Source organism: Halichoeres trimaculatus, unplaced genomic scaffold, assembly GCF_033239565.1.
Source record: "Halichoeres trimaculatus isolate MK-OKI-2021-1 unplaced genomic scaffold, fHalTri1.1 fHalTri1_scaffold_5, whole genome shotgun sequence".
NCBI lineage: Eukaryota > Metazoa > Chordata > Actinopteri > Labriformes > Labridae > Halichoeres > Halichoeres trimaculatus.
Window position 1 is genome coordinate 3,659,552 of NW_027437183.1, and position 23,313 is coordinate 3,682,864.

Below are 23,313 nucleotides of genomic sequence, written 5' to 3' on the forward strand. Positions count from 1 at the left end.
GAAAGTTACGGTCCAAAGTTTCCATTCAGAGACTGACAACACATTAAACTCATGTTACAGTGAGTCTCAGAGCGGAGTTGAACACATTGAGATGAGCCAAACTGAAGTTTTAAAGTTTGACTTCACAAAGGTTATCCTAGAACAAAATGTTTTCACAGGTTGTCCTGCAGTGTTATAGGATTTTGTTGATAATTTTCTGAAACTGCTATTACAACACAAAAAGCAAGGGATGCTCTGATTGATAAAATGACAGGGCTGAAGCTCAGCATCAGCAGCTGTAAACATACAACATGTAGACTTCTGTAGAGGGACTGTGCTAAACTGGATATGAATGAAATCTGTCTAAACTGTCAACAAAATAAAAAATCATAGTACAGAAGAGCTGTGTTTCATTATGCAGTTTGCTCTGAAACTCTGAGGCATAAAGTTTGAGAGCTGAATGTACTTACCATTCATTAGTCATGGGATTTGAGTTCTGTTTACAAATCTGGGGGCAAGGATTATAATTCCAAGAGAAACTCAGACTTTTTTCTGTTTGTCAACTACAAACTAACTTAACTTGTTGAGCTTTTAGCTTTAATGAAATTTCAAAGCTGCTCTATGGAGATTTCTTAAATCAAGGCCTTACTTTTCATCTTCCTTATGTATTCACCAAACTTTTGAGGAGCTGTCAGAAAGTTTCGTAATAGTGATGATAATGGTGAGAAATAGATAATTTATTTAATAATGTGGCAACAGTCAATAATATGTCTTAATTCTTATAGCTTTGCAGCTTCCAGCATACGCAAAGCACCTTTCATTTAACAATATTCTGTGTAAAAATTCCAGGATACTAATATTCCTATTCAAAGTCAGGCTGAAAAATTCCAGATTACTTGTATCTAAATGCAAATTTTACAGCATACTTATTTTTGATAAGTAAAATAATTATAGAGAAACTCAGGAATGCTTCTCTGTATCCACAAAGCCATCCTGGATAAATTCCAGAATACTCCTCATTATCCACAAAGACATACTGGATAAAATTCCAGAATAACTATCTTTGAAAGCAAAGTATTTTGAGTAAAATTCTGGTTAACTTTTAGTTGTATCCAAAGTCAGGCTGAGTTAAATTCTGGAAAACTTCAGTACCTTAATCTTCACACCCATTATAGATTAATTCTGGAATGTCCACAGTACCTTTAATGGAAAAAAATTCTAGGTAAAAATTCCAGAATATTTTTATTTATTTTTAGAGTCAGGCTGAGTAAAATTCCTGATTACTTGTGTCAAGTTTCAAAATTCCTCAAGCCTTTTTGGATAAAATTCTAAAATACGTCTCTTTATCCACAAAGAAATGCTGGAGAAAATTCCAGAATACTTCTCTTTATCCACAAAGCCATCCTAGATAAAATTCCGGAATAACTATCTTTGATGGCTAAGTATTTTGGGTAACATTCTTGAACACTTTTAGTCATAATCACAGTCAGGCTGAGTTAAATTCTGGAAAACTTCAGTATCCTAATCTGGATAAGAGATGTTCTGGGTGAAATTTGGAATGTCCACAGTACCTTAAATGTAAAAAAATATTCTGGGTAAAAATTCCAGAATACTTTTATTTATTTTTAGAGTCAGGCTAAGTAAAATTCCTGATTTCTTGTATTTTATTTAAAAATTTCTCAAGCCATTTCGGAAAAAAATTCTAGAATCACTGTCTTTATCTACAAAGCCATTGTTGTTTAAATTCCAGAATCTTTATTTGGCGCCTTTTGTTCGGAACAATCTTGAGTCTGATTTCAAACTGCAGAACATTGTCTGAATGTTTTACTCATTACTCAGAGTCTGAATACACACTTTTTTCATGTTACATCAATCAAATTGTGTTGCTACCATACTTTGCCACATCCCTTTGGAAAGAAGAATAAAGGTTCTACAAAAAACAAAAACAAACTATTATTAATCTCACAAGTGTCATGTAAAAAAACACTCAGAATTTCCAGAAATGAGCAAAAAGCAGACTTCCAAAGCAGCACTCCTCCTCTGTGTGTCTTTCCAGTGTGTGTTTATTAAATTACAAAGGTTATTATTATTATTATTATTATTACTGATGTTGTTATTAGCATCATAACTGAATCATACAGTGTGATCATGTACAGTTTTATTTGTTCCAGAAGCCGGCAGACTCACTGGGACACGGAGACACCACGACTGTCTGGACTCGAGTCACTTTACAACATACAGAAGAATGAGGAGGAGGAGGATGAAGATGATCCATCAGTTATCATAACATGTACAAACTGCTCGTTAGAGCTCTGTGATCTCAGGGCAACAGTTTGAGGCAATGAAGGCAACTTTCCCACAAACTGGCGTGTCTGTAGTTTCTTTCCTCGTAGCTGGGAGCAAAAAAGTTTCTGTGAAAGAATTCCTCAGAGTTGTCTGCAGGAGTGAGGACGCCAACGACAGCTTTCACGCTAAGAGGAGTCACCCTTTGGCCCCGTTACACTTTACAAACCAAGCATTATGGATTTACACTCAGCCACAGATGAGAAGGAAAACAACAACATGCACAGTGTGGGCAAACTTTGGGCAAAACTTTTAAACTTAATAAAAACTTCACAACTTCCTGTGAAGTGTGTGCTGATAGAAAAACAGGATTTTTTTTAACCAGGCTGTCAACATGATTATTTCTGCTGTTAAAAAAGGCGTATTTTGAATGGGTATGTATTTGGTTTCTGGTGTTTCTGCAGCAAACCCCTAGTGGTCACTCAAAGAACTGCAGTTTTTCGCACTTCTGCAACCTGAAACAGACTCTTAAATCTTTTAATTCTCTAAACTAGATGCTGCAGACTTTGTCCACAAGGGGGTGCCAAAAACACCAACTAAAGAGTCTAGACTTACTCTTTTTTTTGTCCAACATATTGGGTAAACTATTGTTAGGAATTGGTGTTTTACAGATAAAATTCAAGGGAAAGTCTGAAGTAGCTGTGTTATGATAAAGTTTGTTTCAACACGCTTTAAATCTGTATTATTGTTTGTCTAATCTGGACTAGGATTAGGAAGATCCTGTTTGTTTAGATCTAAATTATCCTGATGTGTTATGGAAGTATTGAGCAAAAAAAATATTCATATTAAAAATCTTTTGTTTTCTTTTGAAAAACCCAACCTCAACCCACAAAGTACTCGATTTACACAACATGATTTGACTTTCATTTTTAGTTCGGGATTCGAACTCTTTATTTCAGCGGATTTTTATCCATCCTAATTTCATCCTTGTGCTCCTTTTGATTTAGACAAAAATGGGAGTTTTGCACAACTTTTAGGACCAGTCAGATTAAAAAATCACTCATTATCTGAGAGTTAGTCATTATTCTGTGCAGATTAACAGACCAGTTTATACGTTAGTCGCACACAAAGTTAAACACTGATCCGTTCACACACACACACTCACTGCATGTGATGGATTTCTCTGCATCCTCCTGGCTCATTCAACATCACGACATGATCTCACACACAAACAAACAAACACGAGACAGATGATTTTCTGTTAAAGCTGGGTGCTGTGGCTGAGTGTAAATAACTCGACAGCTTTTCTTTTTCTCACATCATCACTTTCGCTCCTTTAAAGCTCACCCTCGACACTTTATACCAACACGTTTAAAACTCACACAGCAGAAATGCTCTGCTGTTAGGAGACCACGCCGCTCTTTAAATACAAGCACAGTCACTGCTGAGCCTCCAAACACACACACACACATTCACACACACATGGACTCATCTGTCTGAACATCGGGGATAATCCAGGTAAAAACTGTCGGATGAATCGGAGGCTCAGCGGTGACTGTGTGTTTCTGTGTGTGTGCAGTTAAAGCAGCGGCGCGGTGGTCACTTTAAATATTTAGTGGACAGGGAATGAAAGATGAAGCATCAAAATACAGTTTCAGAGGATAAAAAACAAAATAAAGTTACCATCGAGTTCATAGTCACATCAACGAGTTTGAAAAGCTTCCTTCTGGTCGTCTGCTCCGTCCTGTGCAGACGGCGGCCGAAGAGAGAAGAGTTCATATTTTACAGTCAAGTCTCTTTCTGTAGGTATGTGTGTGTGTGTGTGTGTGTGTGTGTGTGTGTGTGTGTGTTCAGTTGTTCTCAAACAGCGATAGCAGGTCATCGTTGTTGTTGTTCGGGAGGTCTGGAGGTCCCAGGTAGGACAGCAGCTCGTCGGGGTTGGTCAGCTCAGGAAGCAGCTGCAGGAGAAACAGACAGTTTGAGGTTCACAGCGCGCTCTGCGTCCTCCTGCAGCCTCCACCTCCACGCATAGAGTCTATACAGAAAGTCTAAACACAGAGTCTAAACTCGGCTTTCTACGATCTGTTCATCCTTCTCTCATACTCACGTCCAGAGAAGCTTCTGGAACGTCGGAAGAACCGCCAAGACCGAAGGAGCTGTCGCCTTGGAGACGGGGATTCTGGTTGCTACGCTGCATCATCTGGTTGCCAGCCCCCATTTGGGAGTTGCCGTGGAGACCCTGTGACTGCTGCTGTGAGAGAGGAGCACCATGGGAAGTGGAGTCAAGACGGCCCGAGACCGGCATCTGAAAGACAGCGAGGAAGAGTAGAGATTAAAGTGAGGAGGGAGGAAGAAAAGGAACCAAGGAACAGGAAAAGGGCATAAAGAAAGGAAAGAGGAGAAATTAAGAGGAAAGAAGGAACAAGAAGAGTAGAGAGGGAAGGACAAGAATGGGAAAAACAGGAAAGAGAAAAAAGTATGAGAAGAGAGGAGGGGAAGAGGAATAAAACAAGGAAGGAAAAAAGGAGCTGAAGTGGAAGGAAACAGGGATGAAGAAAAAAAGGAAAAGAAAGGAGGAAAAACAGAAAAGGAGCAAGGTAAGTAGATAGTGGAAAAAACATGAAAGAAGCAACAAAAAGAGAAAAGAGGAGGAGCAAGAGGAGTATAAAGGAAATAAGCAAGGATGGAAGGACAGAGGGAAAGGAAGGAAGCAAGGTAGGAGGGAATATGGAAAGAAAATAGGGTAGAAAGAGGACAGAGAGAGGAAAACAAGTAGAGAAAGGAGGAAAGAAGAAAGGATGGAGGTAGTAAAACGATAGGAGAAGTGAAAAAAAGGAGACAAGAGAGGAAAGAAGCAAGGAGTAAGGAAAGAAAAAGAAGATGGAGGCAAGGATGGGAGGAATGATGGGAAAGGAAGGAAAGGAGGTGAGGTGGTTCACACACAGTCATGTCGTCACTGTACCTGTCCAGCCAGCGGGTGAGGAGGGGGTTTGTCGGGGGTGAGGAGGGCACTGGAGAGCTCAGACTGGTAGGAGAGAGGGGGAGGACCAGGGGAGGAGAAGTCCCCCCCGACCCCTGGAGTCCCAGGACCGCTGAAGTCTGAGAAACCAGCAGACTGACTGGGGTAGGACGGAGCTGAGGAGGAAACACACAAACACACAGACAGGTCAGTAACCGATACAAAGGCTTCATATCTGAAATCTACAGTTCTGGTCAGACTCTGGAGGGACTCTGTTTACATCCAGAGATGGTCTCCTCCTCATTAATTGTCCGACATCCTGTACGATCTCACATTAACGCACCGCAGACTTTCCATCTACATAAAAAATGCAGCAGCTCCATTCGGGGCGCCGCCATCATTATTTCATGTCATCGATTATGGGATGTATCCTGAACTAATCCCATCAAGGCCAGGAGCTCAGGATGTTGTTGTTTTCATCCTCTCTTTAACAAACATCATAAATCAGATCCTTGTACCTGGTCCGGGGTAGTCTGGTGTGTTACTGCTGTTGTTGCTGCCCCCTGCAGGCATGGAGGGGTAGGGCATCGGGGAGGAGGAGGAGGCAGCAGAGTTGGGGTTGAGGGAGGAGGACGAAGGGCCGAGGGACGCGATCATCTCCATGACGCTGGGCAGGACCATGTGACTCGGGCTGAGTGTCCGGCAGCGCTTCAACACGGGGCCGTCGGACTCCTCCTTCACGTGGATGTCCGGTTTGACAGGGACCGGCTTCCAGCTGCACACCGGGTCGATGGTGATCTCCTCATACTCCGAGCTGAGGAGAGGAGAGAGGAGGAGAAGAGGAGGAAACTGTTAAAGTCTGATTCACAAATTCACATAGAACAGAGGATTTGAGTTTTCTCACTTCTGGACGTAGATGAGGATCCCCAGCATGTACTGATCCACCTCCAGACCCTCCAACAGAGCCGTTTTACTACACACACAAGAGAGAGACACACAGAGAAACACACACACAGGTTAGAGAGGAGTAAGAATGTGTGTGGATATTTGTGTAGGAACTGTGAGTGCATATGTGTGTGTGTGTGTGTGTGTGTGTGTGTGTGTGTGTGTGTGTGTGTGTGTGTGTGTGTGTGTGTGTGTGTGTGTGTGTGTGTTACATACTTGCACACAGGACATCTCCACGTTCCTCTCTCACAGTTCAGCTGAAGATACGACTCCAGATCAAAACACTACAGACAAAAACAGAAACAGAAACATGGAGTTAGAGCAGGGAAAAGAAAGAGAGAAAGAAAGAAAGAAAGAAAGAAAGAAAGAAAGAAAGAAAGAAAAGAAAGGAAGATGAATGGTAGAACAGACGGACAGACAGACAAAAAGACAAAGAGAGAAAGAAAAAAATGAAAGACTCACAGATAGACAGAAAAAAAGAAAGACAGAAAAAAAACGAAAAAAGAAAGAAAGAAGAAAGAAAGACAAGCAGAAAAGATAAAAATTAAAAAAAGAAAGAAACATAAAGGAAAAAGAAAGAAAAAAGAAAAAAATAAAAGAAAAAAGAAAGGAAGATGGAAAAAATAAAAGAATGAAAAAAGTAAGAAAAAGGAAAGAAGTAAGGAAGAAAGAAGAAAAAAGAAAGAAAGAAAAAAAGAAAGACAAATGGTAGGAGGGACAATCAGAAAGACAGGCAGTCAGAAGACAAAAGAAAAATGAAAAAAGACAGACAGAAAGATAGGCAACAAAAGGGAAAAAATATGGGATGGAAAAAAGAAAGCAAAGAAAAAAATTCAAGTGAAAGGAGGAAAGGTTTGACAAAAAAGCACGTGGTGAAAAAAAAACAAAGGCAGAAAGAAAGAGGGAAGACACGTGGAAAAGGGGTACGGAGAAAGAAAACGGAGGAAAAAGATGAAAAAAAGATTGAAAGAAAGAAAGGAGAAATAAAGTAAGAAAAAAGGGATGAATGAAAGAAAAAAGAAAGACAGTAAAAATAGAAGAGGAAAGAAAGAAAAGAAAAGGAGAACAGACAGAAGAAAAGAGAAAGAACAGAGAAAGAGGAAGGAGTGACAGAAGGATCCAGACTCTGTGTGATCAAACTAATGCAGACGGAGAACCAACTTCCTGTGGCTCTGACCTGTATGTGTCTGCAGTCGTGACCTCTGGCGGGCAGCTGGATGCGGCGGAACGTGATGGGACACTTTAAGGAGACTCTGATGGCGGTCTGCTCTACGCCGTCCTCTCCGTTTAACCCTGGGGTCCCGGGGATGGAGCCGCTGCTGAAGTTCCTCTTTACTGAAACACACATGAAGTCGGGTTCAGTTTGGATCAGTGACCTCTGGAGGAGCGAAGCCTGAGGGGGGCGCTCATGAGGGGCTTACTCTTAGTGACGCAGTGCTCTGCAGGCAGCAGCCTCTTCTTCATCAGGCCCTGCAGCACGGAGCGCACCGACGGGCGGTGGACCAGCTGCAGCACGAACAGGTGAGACTGCAGACAGACAGACAGACAGACAGACAGGGAGACAGGTGAGGAGAGCAGCAGAACAACACGCTTAGCCTCACGTGTGAGAAACACGCAGAGTTCTTACACAGCAGCACGCCGTCACGGTGATCTGGATGGTGTTCCTGCCCGGCTGGCACACTTGCTTCAGGTACAAAGGCTTGTGGGAAGTTTTGTTGTCACCTCGTTCGATGGTGAGAGGAGTGGCGTTCACGCTCACCTGAAGGAAGAGGAGGAGGAGGAGGAAGATGAATAAAACTATTCGTAGAGAGAAAACGGAGAAAGAAGCTGGATGGAGGACGGACCTGAACGGAGGCCGGCCAGTTGGTGTTCATCTGCCGATCCTCGTGGTGGTAACACTTGAACTGGAGCTCCAGGTCCGGTCTGAAACACGAGTTTCAACATTTATTCAACCTCACCTGAGACTCACAGTGTGTGTGTGTGTGTGTGTGTGTGCAAGAATGTGTGAGTGTGTGTGGTACCTCAGGATGAGCGTCTTGTAGACCGACTCTCTCAGCTGGAAGACGTGGTTGCTGACGGCGAGGTTGTGCTCTAGTCTGAACGGCTCCAAAACGACGCCGTCACGCACCGGGAAGGTCAGCCGCAGGTCGTCGCTGGGGTTACCTGTGGACAGGAAGTCAGACACTGTCACACTTCCTATGACATCACAGCTTTTTTCAGATTTTGCCACAATAAACCTGAAGTTCCCCTGAAGACAATACATTTTTTTTTAAATCATCAAACATTTATCTCGATCTTAATCCAATAATATTCTGATGTTTTTATCTAAACTACTGTTCAAAAATCTGATTATTTAACAAAATAATCCACAGAAAATAATTATTACAATCTGGATATTTTATGAAAATTAACAGGAATCTTTCACTGATAAAAACAAAATTATCACAGTTTCAATAGAGTGAAATATCTCAGATTAACAAAAACGCACTAAAAGAATCAATTTTAATCATAACTGTAATATTTCCAGGACAATAATCTCATTTTATCATCCTTCTTCATTAGCAGAGAGATTACCGCCCTGATAATCTGAACTAATCTGAACCAAAGGTGCGAGTATGAACCTGTGGGAGGAGGCGGCGGCAGACCGGCCATGTTGGGTTTGATGTCAGGCAGGAAGGAAGCAGGCGAAGGCTTCACGTCGCCGCTGCCTGGCGACATGTAGGGCGGGGCCATGGAGCTGCTGGGGGTGATGGGAGGAGTAGGGTTACCTGGAACGGGGGAGGAGGGGTAACCTGGCAACCCTCGACCCGGCTGAGGGAGAGGAAGAGAGAATATGAAACGTGAAAGCAGAGCAGAGACGGAAAAACTCTCTGTAAAAACAAAGATATCTGTGTTTGACACACACAAACACACACAGAACAAAACTTACCCCAGAGGGTTGGTTGAAGGAGTTATAAACACCACCAGCGCCCCCTGCTGTCAGAGCGTTCAAACCTCCACCCTGACCGTTGAACTGGTCCTGCAGAAAAAAACACAATTTCAGATCAGTGCAGTGTTCATTTTAGAGTTTTAGTAAAAACTGCTTTACCAGACTTAAAATGAGCCATGTTCACCAGACATGACCAGAAAAACGTCTCATTTCAACATTTTAAAAGATAAAAATGATCCCTGTTAGGGCTGGGTGGTAACGGCAAAAATCAATCACTGTTAATTAAACCTTCTGCTTTGATTTCAGTTCATGGACGATTTTCACACTCTGAGCTCAGTGTAGGTCTGACGATGCTGTTTACATGAATCTTAATACAGGGTTCCTACAGCTCAAGGCAAGTTAAGACTTTTTAAGACTTTTTTTTAATGACGTTAGAAATCAAATTTAAAAACAAGCCGACAACCAACCACAATTGAAACAAACAAAACTAACAAACGAAAACACCACATGAATTACCTGGATTAGAAGCAATTGTACCCAATGTTTATTTTACATAAAACATCACTTTTTACATTTTTTAACCCCATTTTTACAAATGTATGCCTATTTTGCCCCCATTCTTCTTTTTTGGCCACTGTCACAACCATTTTTAGAATATTTACGTGGTTTTTGAAATTTAATTCTCAATTTTGCTGCGATAATCATTTTTCCTAAGCCAATTTTTGCCAATTTTTCCTCATTTTTTTCTCTCTCCAGGCACCCTAGGTAGAACCAAGACATGCGTCTGCTTTAAAAGTTCCTGGTGCAACCACATCACTGTTTTGTTAGTTCTGCTATTGTGATTACAGGATGTTGCCATGAGAGAAAATCAGGAAATTATTTAGAATTTTTTTTTTACTTCAAGCTAACATAAATCTTACCAATGTTTTCAAATCTTTAAGACTGAAATTTGGATTGAAGACTTTTTAATGCCAATTCAGGCCTTATTTTTTAGAATTATGAATTCACTGCCTTTTAAGACTTTTCAAGGATCCGCGGGAACCCTGTAATAGTCTGATCTCGTGTCACATGCATACTTCTTCTTCTGCTGGTTTTCTAGCAGCTTCCATGCTTGCGACATGACCAGTGGTGTGTTTTAGGGAGATGGTGTATTCGCAGAGAGCGACTTACAAGGGAGAAAGAAATTGAAGAAATAGACACGGCAGTTTAACGTCAGAAAGAATAGAGAAAGAAGAAAAAACTTGTCGCTCTTTGAACACTTGTGCTTGTGTGATACAGTAGCTGAAGAGCTGTGGTGCACTTTTACTACAGTCCCTGAATGTATCAGCAGTGACAGTCAGTACATGTCTTTATCTATGATGATCAGGAGTTCATCAAAACTCTGAAGTGTCTTACTTAACATGTCCAACAGATCTACAAAGACTAAATCTGATATTTATGATGTTTACATAGCAAAAACAACAACAACCAAACGCTGAATTCATATCAGTCACAGCAGCTTTGTCACAGACTTCTAACCAAGGTTATAATAGTTTTGGATTTGTCATTACAGTTAAGTTTTGTTAGTTTTTTTTATTAACCAGGTGCAGGATTCAAAAAGGTCAGAGTAAATATTTTGTAACACTGTTTATTTTCCAGTCCAACATAGTGCTCACTGCTCAGTCAATGCTGATACTGAACTGTTGGCTGCTGCCTTAAACACAAGAAAATAGTATAAACTTAATATAAAAAATATAAACATAAATTAAATAAAAATTACATAAACATAAATTATATAAAACAACATAATATGAGCTTAAATAATTAGAAACTTGGACTCTGTAACAATAAAAGCAGACTCACATGTAATTAAACAATTACAGTCGCAGCACAGCGCACAGCCAGTCAGTGCAGTTAACAATTAGTCCCAGTACGTCGTTATGGTGGTGCTGTACGGCGCTGACAACTGCCGAAAACTGTCGTAAAATTGTTTGGGAGAATGTGTCGAATTAATTTAAATTCTAAAGGCTGTTAATATTGTCAGAAACTCTAACTAAGGACATTTTGTCTCTAATTTTGGTTAGTTTCAGTTAGTTTTGTGAACACAAGATACAGTTTTAGTTTACTTATCGTTTTTGTTTTCTTTTCTAGTTTATATTAGTTTGGCTTAACTGCAATGTATTTTAAATTTTAGTTTTTGTTTTTAGTTTTGTTTTAGTTAACTATTATAACCTTGCTTCTCACTGAGAAGCACTCAACACAAAAGAGAAAGAAGCTGCAGGTGAGTGACCGAGCCAACTCTGCCTCCCTGAACTAAACGTCAAGTTAATGAAAACAAAAAAGATGTTTGTTTTATTATTTGTTTGCGATGTTTTGGATCTTAGTTTTTGGGTCTTAGTAGAAAAAAAGGTTGTTGACTTTAATTGACTGTTATAATTTAGCTTTTGAAATGATTCAGTGTCCTCTATCTGTCTCAGCGCTTGGTCGTCATTGGTCACTTCACTGCCTCTTTATTTAAATGAGTTTAGAAAACAAACGCTGCTCTGAGGCAACGGGTGTCCTCCCTTTAACGCTCCTCACCTTGTAGTACTGTGAGTTAGGGGGTCCAGACGGGGGGTACTGCTGTAGAGGCATCTTATGACTCTGGTAGGAGGGGGAGGAGCCAGAGCGCTGAGGGGCGGAGCCAGGACCACCAGGACCTGCAGACAGAAAAGAGCTTAAGACACCACCAAGAGAAAAACATCCATCCTGAATTAGGAAGTGATCCTGTTCAGTAATCTCACCTGGATGGTACTGCATGCCTGGTCCTGGATATGGACCGGGTCCGCCGTGACCACCTCCACCTGAGCCTGGCATTGAACCACCAGCACCACCAGAACCAGGCATCACGTTCACATTAGAGCCAACAGGGACCCCGTACTGCTGAGACATCTGAGAGAAAGACTGAAGATGGAGGAGAGAGAAGGAGGAAAGGAGTTTTAAATTTCATCTTTATCAAAATCAGACCTAAAATGTTCGTTATTCAGTCAGATCTCCTAAAAAAGAAAAAAAATACAAAAACAAAGTCGGATTGATCATGAATGTTTCATGAATTAATGCAGTCATCTCACCTCAGAGCTGTAGGGACGTTTGATCCCCTGTGGGGGCCTCAGGTGGCTCTGCTGTGGTCCAGGGCCATAGTTTGGATGCTGGGCGACCCTCTGGGGGCCACCTCCAGGTCCGTACATAGGGCCCATTGAAGGAGGGCCTCTGTTAGGTCCCGGACCTGGCCCCATTGCTCCAGGAGCCATGCCAGGGGGCCCTCGGGGGCCCGAGTGAGCCATGAACTGGTTGTTATAGGCTGGACCTCCCATCTGTCACACACACACACAAGAACAGTGTAAATCTCCTGATGCAACACCTGGAGTCTCCAGTAGAGGGAGCACCAACCAACCAATCCCAGCACCTCTCCCCTCACCTGTCCGTAGTTCATTTCCTGGTTCTGTTTCTCCTGGATGGCGGCGACAGTTGCTGTGGCGGTGGCCGTTGCAGTGGCGGCAGCAGCAGCGACGGCGGCGGCGGCAGCAGCCTGAGTGAAATCAGCTGATCCTCTGGATCCTCCAGGGTTTGATGGGTAACTGAGGACAGAGGAAAGTTTGTTTTAAAAACATCTGTTTGATTAATCGCTCATATTTATATCCCTTTAAACTCCATTTTATTATTCAACAAAGCATGTTTAATTATGAATCTGATTAATCTGCCTTTAAATATTTAATATTCTCACTGAGATACAGAATCTCTTGTTCTAGGATGTTTCACCAAAAGGCAGCGGTAAAAGTGACGTCAATGAATTAATTCTCAGAGTTTGTCGGAAAACATGAACACACACTGATCAGATGATTCTTAATACTAGGTTTAAGCCCTCCTAACAAATAGAATAATTAATAAAAAGTTGTCCATGAGGCCGGAAGTTGCAGAAATATAATCAATATACAGCTAATAAATTAACAAGTAGCATAAGAACTCCGATTCTACTGTCAAGGTCATGTTTGATCACAACAACCAACTTAGTTTGATTTATTCATTTTGCAAAATTGAAAAAAAAAACCATACAGAAAAAAAAATATAACAAGAGACAAATAATATGCAGAGTAGAAAGAGGCGAAAACCCAAAGGGCTTATCTAAATAAATACAAAAAAAAAAAAGAAAAAAAATATAATACTAAAAAAATATATAACAACAAAAACAAATACTCAAAAAATAATATTAAAAAAATGACACTACAAAAATAAATAATAATAAAAACAAATACTAAAAAGCAACCAAAAAGGTCATAATAGTTAAAAAATAAATAATAAAGATATATAGTAAAAAAACAATACTACTAAAATAATGATACTAAAAACAATACAAAAAATAATGATACTAAAAAACAATACAAAAAAATAATGATACTAATAAATAATAAAAATAAATAGTGAAAAATAAAACTACAAAAATAATAATACTAAAAAATAAATTATTATCAAAATAAATTCTTAAAAAAATTAAAAAGATAATAATGGCTGGAAAAAAAAAAAACAATAAAAATTAAGACTAAAAAATACATTTTTTTTAAATATTAAAAATCAAAATACAAACTTCCGTTCAAAATTCAGTAAAATTAGTAAACAATGATAAATTATTTAAACTAAATGATTTGGGACATTTTTTTAAACAGATTTCTTTCTATTTCTCCATCATCAAGTTATTGTGACATTTCAGCCACTCAGCATTAAACTAAATAACTTGTGAGCTAATTCAGGTGCTCCACTCTTTTATATAACAATTAATGGACATTTTCAGTCACTCATTCTTCCTCTTGACATTTAACTGAAGTTTTCACATTTTAAGAGTTAAGGATATTCTGAAAAATTGGACTTAAGGAGGTATCTTTAAAATTTAGACTCCTTTAAGTCCACTTCCTTTAAGTTTCCTTAATTTTTAAAGCACAACATCTTTTTTTATATATGATGGTCTGGTTCTTGTCCATTCCTTGAGTTTTTTTCTGAGATCAGATGAGCATTTTATCTCAGACTTTGATGAAGATGTTTGATTCTTCTTAAATGTTTTTATATCCTAGAAAAATAATCATTAAAGGCCTCAGAAAAAGGGAAACTGATAAGGGTGATAACACAACGCTGCCTTCTGGAGAAGACCACTAGGGGGAGCAGTGGAAGGAGAAGTCACACCTGAAGCAGCTTTTCTCAATTTCACTTAGAAGAAAAGGTTTCTAACAAAATCGGGACACCTTTTCAAAAAAACATCCTGAAATTTTGACTTCTTATGTGCTTAGGACACTTGTTGCTCTCTGAGCTGAAAGGCCAACAAATATTATCAGAGTATCTGAAGGTTTCAGCAAGTCAAGCAGCAGACTTTTATAATGCTGCCTTGAATTAAATTTAAGAGCAGGAGGAAAAACTGTGAAGAACACGATGTCTCTTAACTCTTTCTGTTCGTTCCAAACCCCTCTGACTCACCTCCCCGTGTAGCCCCCTGGTCCTCCGGCGTAGCCCCCACTCGGCCGGCCATACATGCCCTGGTTCATGTAGCCTTTGCTGGGCTCTCCGTAGCCCTGCTGGCCCATGTAGCCTCCGGGCCCTCCAGCCATGCCTGGACCTCCTGGGCCCTGCATCATGGGTCCGCCTCCTGGGTTGGCACCTGGTCCCATCACACCTCCACCCAGACCCTAACACACACACACACACACACACACACGCGCACACATATTAATACCACACATTTCCTTCATGATCAGCTCTGCTTCCTGTTTGGTGATGTCATACCTGGCTGGCCGAGGGATTGGTCACTCCCCAGACGGTGGTTACCACAGAGAGGGATCCTGTGGGCTGATTGGTCTGCTGCTGCCAGCTGGAGGGATCGTAGGGGTAGGAACCATCACTGCGGACACACACACACACACATACATGAATCAGAATCAGTGTGTGAAGCCCCTGTTGTCACATTATTAAAATAAAACTGATTCACTGTCGTTATTTAAGCTCTGAGAGATCTCAACCAATCAGCTTCAATCAGTGTGAGGTGTTGTTACCTGTGCGGGTTGTTGGCCAGTCCAGCCTTCATCTGGTTCAGAGGGTTCATGATGGGAGGGTCCAATCAGACAGACAAACTCCTGAGGAGACACAGACACAGACAGGGCGGTGTTGCTTATCAAACAAACTTCTTTGATCGTTCCTCGTCATTTTTTCAACTCTTTTTCGTCATTTTTGCATTTGGTGTGGATCATTACTTTGTATGGCTCATTTGTTGGTCGTGAACACTAAACTAGTTTTGTCTTCAGCGATATTTTTACTACTTTTCTCCTGTGTTTGTCTGGAGATCCTACATGTAACAATGGCTGCATTGTTTACATGTGAAATCAGCTGTTAGCAGCCTGTAGCATGTCAGTGCTAACTGGTGCAAGGCCAGATGTTTCCCCACAAGGTGAGGAGAAGGAGGTGAGGATGATGTGCTGGTTCTCAGGTGTGAGCTAAGAAGTGACGACATGGACCTGTCCTTCCATCCATCGTTATTGGAAACATAAGATCTATCTCCAATAAGATGGACGAGCTAACCGTGCTAACCCAGCAACAGAGGGAATACCAGAGGGCAGAGTAGCATCATGCTATTCACAGACATGGCTAATAGAGCTAACACCAGACACCAAGGCCACATTGGAAGAGCTTCACCTGCTGTGAGCAGACAGGATCCAGGAGACAGAGACTGAACAGACTGCTGAAGAAGCTCAGTCCTGGACCCTGTGGAGGTGGAGGCTGGCTGACTGGACAATGATGGACAAAATCTACTTTATCTACACATCAAGACAAAAAGTGTATAATCAGGTGAATAATTAAGTTTTTGTGTTTATAAATTTGTACATGTGATTTCTTAGTTTTTTATTTTGAATAAATTTGCAAATTTAAGAAAAAAAAGAAATTTGTAATGTCATAGATTTTATACATTTGCAAAATTTATGAAATTTCAATAAGTTGGAAATTTTAAAAAAATTGCAAAAATAAAAAAAATGAAATTTACAAAAATGTGCAAAATTTCAAAATTGCTGAAATGTCATAAATTTGCAAAAAAAAAACCTAAATAATGCAGTTTCAAAAATTTTGCTTAATTTCCAAAATTCCTTAATTTGCAAAAATGTCAAACAATTGAAATAAAAAAGTCCCAAAAAATAAAAATAAAAAACCTGCAGAAAAATTACAAAAAAATTAAAAGCTTTATTAAAAAGGGTGATGCATTTTTAGTCAAAATTTTTTATTATGATTTTACTTAGTGTCTGTGTCGTTATCATTAATACCCTGTGTAAGAAAAATATTAAAAGCCCTTTGTTTTTATAATATTTTTAAAGCTACCAGGAGCCACTGCAAAGGAGTCAAAGAGCCGCATGAGGCTCCAGAGCCACAGGTTGAAGACCCCTGCTCTAATACATTATTGCTTTTGCTGAGGTCTATGTTATTTATTTGGTTTTGTTACATGTTAAAATTTAATGAAATATTGTTTTAAAAATAATAGCCGCTAATAAAGACACACACATTGTATCAGAAAACAGAATAAAGGATGTCGTCTGGGTCATGTGTGTTCTGTAGAAGCTCAGGAGTTCAGATTCAGTCAAAATGCTTCTCTAACTCACTCCACTTTAGAAAACACTGCCTCTATCAGGTCCCTGCGTGAACTAGCCACTGTCCTGAGCTGACCCACGTGTTCAGAACAACAACAACAAAGCGTGGTTGGCAGTTTCATGTTGAGATTGATAAGCAGAGGAAGCCTGGGAATCTCAGAGCAGATAAGTGTGAGGGCGAGGAAGTATCGCCATCGCAGCTGTCTGACTCCTGCTGGTCCCGTCAGCGCAGAAATGTGACGAGTGTTACATCAAAGTCTCAGACCTGGTTCTTCATCAGGTCGGGTTTATCTCAGATAAAATGATCCAAAACAAAGTCAGCTACCCTGATTTAACCTCATGTGAACCTCTGAAAAACTGGTTAGAGTCTGTTTGTATTATTAGGTCACACACACAGCATCACATGCGCTCACACACACATCTCTTTGATCAGACGTCGTTACGCTTCAGCGACACATGAAACGGACGCGGGTCTTTGACTTTGATAACAAATCCGTCAAACAAACGGCATCAGGCTGCGACCACATGTTTGTGACTTTCTGTTTCTCACCTGAACAAACAGCTGCTTCATCCAAAACGCCACCAAACGGTGACTCATGACGCTCAGATTCTGGGAAGACTTTGATAAACCGTCCAGAGAAAACACACAGGGAGGAGAGTTTTACACACTCACATTAATGAAGTGTGAAACAGCTCCTGCACATCGGCACGGCGGCTGCAGGTCAGCTGACTGGCGAACAGAAGAAGCAGTCAGAAACAGAGGTCAGCTTCTGAGCGGACACGCTGATAAAACTAATCTGAGGAAATCAATCCAACTACAGGTCAGTGAAGCCCTCATGACACATTCAAATCCATCTGTTGAAGCTTATTCAGTTTCTACAGAGACAACGGGTGACGTTATAAACAAATCACCTCCGAGATGTGAAGCCTTCAAACAAAGAGATGTTCTCATTGTTACATCAGATCTTCTTTTCTTTGTTCAAGACAACTTCTTACCAGATACAACTCCACGAGGTGAGGTATTTATGCACAGTTAGGTAGAGCGACAGTTTGTAAATGTAAGCTAACTTTGTCAGTTTGTAACACAGTTTAGTAGCCGACTATATTTAGCTCTGCTCACAGCCCGGTGCTCTGAGATGTGTCGTGTAATGAGTAACGTTAGTAAATCCTGGTTCTGTTCTGCTAACGTAACCTCACTCTTCATTTTACTGATAGACTCTCAAGTTTGAACAGACCCCTGTAGAATAACTGCTGACTGTGGGTTGGAGTCAACATTAGCACAAACAGTTTAACCCATGTTTTAGCCTTTAGCTCATGCTCTACCTCTCTCCTGTTCATCTTTCTCCTGCTTTTCTGTCCTTTTTCTGTCTGACAGTTAGACTCCAGTGTCCACCATCACTACAAAATTAATCACAGAAATCGTTTTCAGCAGAGAAAAAACACAGATTTCTCTTCTCTCTGCCAAACTTCATCAGCTGGCGTGGTGTTGCCATAACAACTTAGACATGCTGTGAATTAACCCCGTCCTGCTCGACTGAAACTTGAAGCTGAGAAGTAGCAATTAGGAATATTGGCGCTGATGATCTCATTTTAAAGTATGGATTATGATCAGGTGACTTCTATCTTTTTTTTTCGCCTATCACATTAAGTTTTTGAACTACAGGATCCCAATTTCTAAAAAAATATGAAAAATACTTCACTCAAGAGATAGCATGCATGACTGCAATTTAAGTTTTAATCAGCATAAAAATCTAACCCAACAAAGTTTTGTTTTTTCAAACTGTTCCCCAGTGTAGCTTTAATATTTCCAAGACATGCCTCATTCTTGTGAGAATAGAGCTGGAAACAGGGTGAAAGTGAGGTTTTCTACCCATCAAATGAAAATAACACAAAGGTTTGAGAATAAATAAATAAACAAATAAAAGTGAACTGATAGTTGAAGTAGAAAGGAGATAATTCCTGAAACAATCCTCTGACAAATTAACTGAAATAACCTGGTACCTAAATAAATGTGAGATTTTCTCATTATTCTGATAACAGCAGCTGAGTCCATGACTCACTCTGTTGAATCATTTCACTTTCCTGGATGCAACTGTGTCCCTGAATGCATCATCAGCATCATCGCCCTGATATTTGGATTTCCTCTGAATGAAACCTGAGTCACAAACAAAACAGTTTAAAGGCAGCGTTCAGTCTGAACTTTCGGAGAAACTCTCAGACTTTAATGTCAGTGACATGTGCTCATCTGAAGGAAAACTCCCCGCTCTGTTGATACAGATGTGGTCGATTGAAAACAAATCAGAGCGATGCCTCTGCCTTTGATAAACCATCTTTGTGTGTAAACAAAGCAGACAGCAGCTGACACCTGAGCTCCTCTCTGTATTAATGATCTACAGCTGATAAACTGAGCCTGAACTTTTAACCAGAAACATGTTGTGATGTTGAGACGTCAGAAGAACGACAAGCATGGATTCACTTTCTCACTTTCTCTGGGAGTGTAGCTCCGACGATAAAGGTCGACTTTAACCGGCGGATCTGTGAACGGACTTTGTTTCATGAGACAGGAACGACTGAGAGGAAACACCCTCTGTTCAATCTTGGTGCTCTGATTAGAGGAGAGCGTCAAAGTGACACATTCTGGGTTGAAATATGTTTACAGGCAGTCGTCAGGAAACGGTGCAAAGATGACCCTCCCACTCAAAAACTGGCTGAACTTTATTGAGGAGATCTATGACACGCTTAGACTCCCACAAGTTCTGATGAGTCAATATGTGGAATTTACAAAGAGGTGGAATAAATCAACCGCCTACAAGACCTCTGAAAGAGACATCACTGATAATCACAGTGCAGGAGAAGTGGACTGGTTGCTCTCTCAAAATTCAAATATGTATATTCAATTTGCATTCTTGTAATATTCTGGTAGTTTGGTTAAGCAATGTGACATAAATAAACATCTACTCACCCAGCTTTTCTGACACTACTTGAGTATTCACCTTAGCTTTTGCCATAAGCCCTGATGTTTTGTATTTAGTTGTATCTAAAATGCTCTTTTTCAACACAGAATAAGCACATCATGTCTGTTTTGTCACTAAATATAGTGCTTAAATGTGTGTTTTTTGTTTGATATGAAAAATACAATTATTTTAATTCATACCAACTCAATGCTGATTCTTGTTTAACGTTCATACTTTCCAAATTTGTTCTTTTAGTCAGGGCCACTAAGTTCAGCCAGATGAGTTTGTAGGATGAAGACGGAGACTTGTAAAACTATACATTTTTGGAAACCTTATAGTGCAACAAATCAGAAAACCAACGTTGCCATTTTTTGCGAGTTCGTTATAGCAGCCATCTTGGAGCTTTAAATATGGCTTCTTTCAAAAAAAGAGTTTCTTTATATCTTACCTCCTAGATGACCCAAATTCATGATTTCAATGGTTGAATCTACAAGGAATCCAATGGAGCTGACTACACTGGAGGGTAACAGTAACAGCTTCCTGGTTTCGGTCTTCTCTGGCTCTATGACGCTTCAGTAGCTGTGCAGCTAGCTGACGTGAGAGGGGTAGTGGGGAAGGACGAGGTGGGACCATGGGAATTATGGTGCTAAGTGAAGGAGACAGGGGATTGGATGGACTCACGGACCAGTTCGGATTGGTCAACTAGAATGCAGCTTTGCAGCAAATATACTGAATGGATTTTTTTCGTTCTTTTTGGTCTTTATATTGTGTAGATTGGACCATAGGACCATAACAGCCCTATAAACAGTGTTATCAAGATGTAAAAAGCTCCCAAATTGTAGACCATAGCTTTAAGGGACCCTCAAAGTTGATGAATGGGCAGGTTGTCTTTTAAGAGTTGTCTTTTGTAAGATGTGACAAAGAGTGTTAGTGAAATATTACATTGTTTGGATGACATACATATCCAAATGACCATAAAATACCCTTTTATCATGTAAAGATGCAAAATACACAAAAATACACGCCTCAACTAGAAGGAAGGTCAACTCCATTGGATTCCTTGCCCTGAATTTAGGCCAAATAGGAGACAAGATGAGAAATTTGTTTTTGAAAGAGGCCATATTTAAAGATCCAAGATTGCTGCCATAACAATCTCAGAAAAAAATGGCAACATTGGTTTTCTGATTTGTTACGTTATAAGGTTTCCAAAAATTTATAGTTTTACAAATCTCCGTCTTCATCCTACATATTGACCTAAGCAACCTGACTTTTTTCTGTTGTTTCTGATGCATGCCTCACATTTCAACCACTCACTTCCTGCTTGTCTTGTATTTTAAGTCTGGCAAAGTAGCTTTTTTTAAAATGTAGTTCCCAATAATGTTAAGTTGCAGGATGCTATTGCATTCTACAAGTTGTTTTTCAGTAGTATATTTTAATATCTGGTCAAGGACTATAGATGAAAACGAGCTTTCTGGCTAACACATGTATATTTACATAGATTTTGATTAAATGGCACTGTCCCTTTTAACTGGATAAATATATAAAATAATTTTAAAAAGTCACAAAGAAGTGGATTGATGACCCATAATCCTGAGCAACAACTTTTAATGTACGTTTCTAAAACTGTTGTTTACAATAAAATAAGGGTATCACTTTCCAGCCTACCTGTAATAAGTAAACATTTATAATTGATGACAAACTAGGTTTTTAAAGGTTTAAGAGGGTGTATGAAGTATGGGTGTATCTCTTGTTTTACTCTCTAACCATAAAACTAGGAACCCATACTTGCTACAGCCGCGTGCACGTTACGCACACGCGCGTCAAATATTAATGTTTTGTTTACTTTTTCAAAGTTTTGACCCAAACTGACCGAAAAACGTCCCTCTGCCCCGTCCTCACAATAAAAAATCAAAATGACAGAGTCCGAGGAGACATTTTGAGATTCCTTGTAGTGTTGCAATCAGGGTGAAGCTAAAGCTAACAGGCTAGCAGACAGCTCCCCAATGCTTCTCCTGGGTTTAGCATTAGCGTGCTAACGAGACGACAACAGACTGCTTTATTTAACCGCTTTAAATCATCCAATAAACGCTACAACTCTATAAACAACTTAATTGTGTATAAAACTGCAAATTTTGTGTTACATTTACCGACTTTGTTGAATGAGTTTGCCCACCAACGGCTGTCACAACCGTAGCCTGTTAGCCTAGCTCCCACAACTGGCTGTGACAATGGAATGCTACACGGCTAAGAGTTAGCCATAAGCTAACACCTTCTTTCCACACAAAAACAATCACATAATGTGAGCTCAAATTTAAAGCCACCTCTGAACCATGTATATACCTAAAGTATCGATACACCCAAGGCTAATTGAGCCTTCAAAACGATAGATTTTTCTCGAACACGGAGGGCACAACCGCTGTTTCTCCCATACCCAACCTACCTCCTCTACTTCCCCGGTGTCCGAACCCTGCTCCGGGGCTCTGCAGTCTCAGCTTCTCCGGGCCTCCGTTGCATCAAGGATCGAGCAACCTAAATAAAGCCAGTAACGTTCACCAAAACAGCCGGTGGAACCTGCCTCAAATGCGTTCAAGGTATCCCAACAAATGTCCAGATAAAATCCAGCACGGAGGCCGAGATTCACTCCAACTCCAGCCAGCTAGCCCTCCCCGCCGCCGGCCTCTGCGTCTGACTATCCGGCTTCAGGAGGCGACACCATCCCCCCGCAGCTCCAGGGTTAATAAAACAGAGATAGATGAAGTCTGATGTAGAGGACTGCCGCCCGGTATCACTGAGAGGTCAACGTTAGAGCCGCTTCAGTGTGTTTTCTCCGCATCTCTGCTGCCTCTGGTGAAACCAGCAGGTTGAACAGGAGAGCAGAGAGTGAGAGAGAGACACCCACAGAGAGAGGGAGAGGGAGACAGGCACAAACCGGATTACTGAGAAAAAAATCGGGTCAAGGCAGGGAATCAGTCTGTCTGTTTTATATAAACTACTACTGACACAGTGACTTGATTATAAAAGCAGGTCTAGACCACTCTCTGCTATTTGTTCTTTAAAAAAAAACCAACATACATATCTTAAAACAAGCTTTATGTATCAGCGACAAGAGAAATGTTCCTATAAAAACACGCAGAAACCTTAGTGTACAGTTATATGTCCCTGGAGTCGCTGCAGTTCCCAAAGTATCCACCAGCAACTGGTGTCAAAATAGCCAGAAGTCACATACAAACACATGCAAAACAGCTGATCTCTAGGGCAAAAAAAGTTTCTTATCCAGATCAAAATATGATTTTTTTGTGGATAGCTCCTTTTTTCCATTAGCACACACTACACAAGGGTAGTCATTTTTTTTTACATGTTAGAACTTGGTTGCTTAAAGCAGTGGTTTTCAAAGTCGGGGCCTCAGAAAATTGTAGAAAAGGGAAAAAATAGAATCTACTTATTTATTTTTCATTACATTAAGGTTTTCTTTCTTTTTTTATTTGTAACCATTTGTCCTGAACTTAAGCCCTGTTTCCACCTGTGGTTCAGTTCAGTTTGTCTCGGCATGGCGTGCATTTTATGGCGTTTCCACCATAGACTGTATATAGAGTGGATAGCGTGGCTCCACCATTGTAGCAGTTTGGAGCCAGAGTC

At 40.4% G+C, this 23,313-nt stretch overlaps 1 protein-coding gene across 1 annotated transcript; it reads right to left on the reverse strand.

Annotated features, from left to right (window-relative positions):
* Nucleotides 1-3,114: 3,114 nt before the first annotated feature.
* On the reverse strand, nucleotides 3,115-22,592 carry LOC141789912 (zinc finger MIZ domain-containing protein 2-like). Its single transcript, XM_074669447.1, has 21 exons — nucleotides 22,118-22,592; nucleotides 15,146-15,226; nucleotides 14,880-14,994; nucleotides 14,574-14,782; nucleotides 12,532-12,691; nucleotides 12,185-12,427; nucleotides 11,858-12,017; nucleotides 11,655-11,773; nucleotides 9,096-9,185; nucleotides 8,788-8,977; nucleotides 8,188-8,329; nucleotides 8,011-8,089; nucleotides 7,794-7,925; nucleotides 7,588-7,693; nucleotides 7,344-7,501; nucleotides 6,383-6,450; nucleotides 6,126-6,194; nucleotides 5,740-6,035; nucleotides 5,225-5,397; nucleotides 4,370-4,567; nucleotides 3,115-4,220 (listed from the first exon to the last, which is right to left on the reverse strand). The coding sequence occupies exons 2-21, from the start codon at nucleotides 15,193-15,195 to the stop codon at nucleotides 4,113-4,115; spliced, it is 2,865 nt and encodes a 954-aa protein (XP_074525548.1). The 5' UTR covers nucleotides 15,196-15,226; nucleotides 22,118-22,592; the 3' UTR covers nucleotides 3,115-4,112.
* Nucleotides 22,593-23,313: the final 721 nt, after the last annotated feature.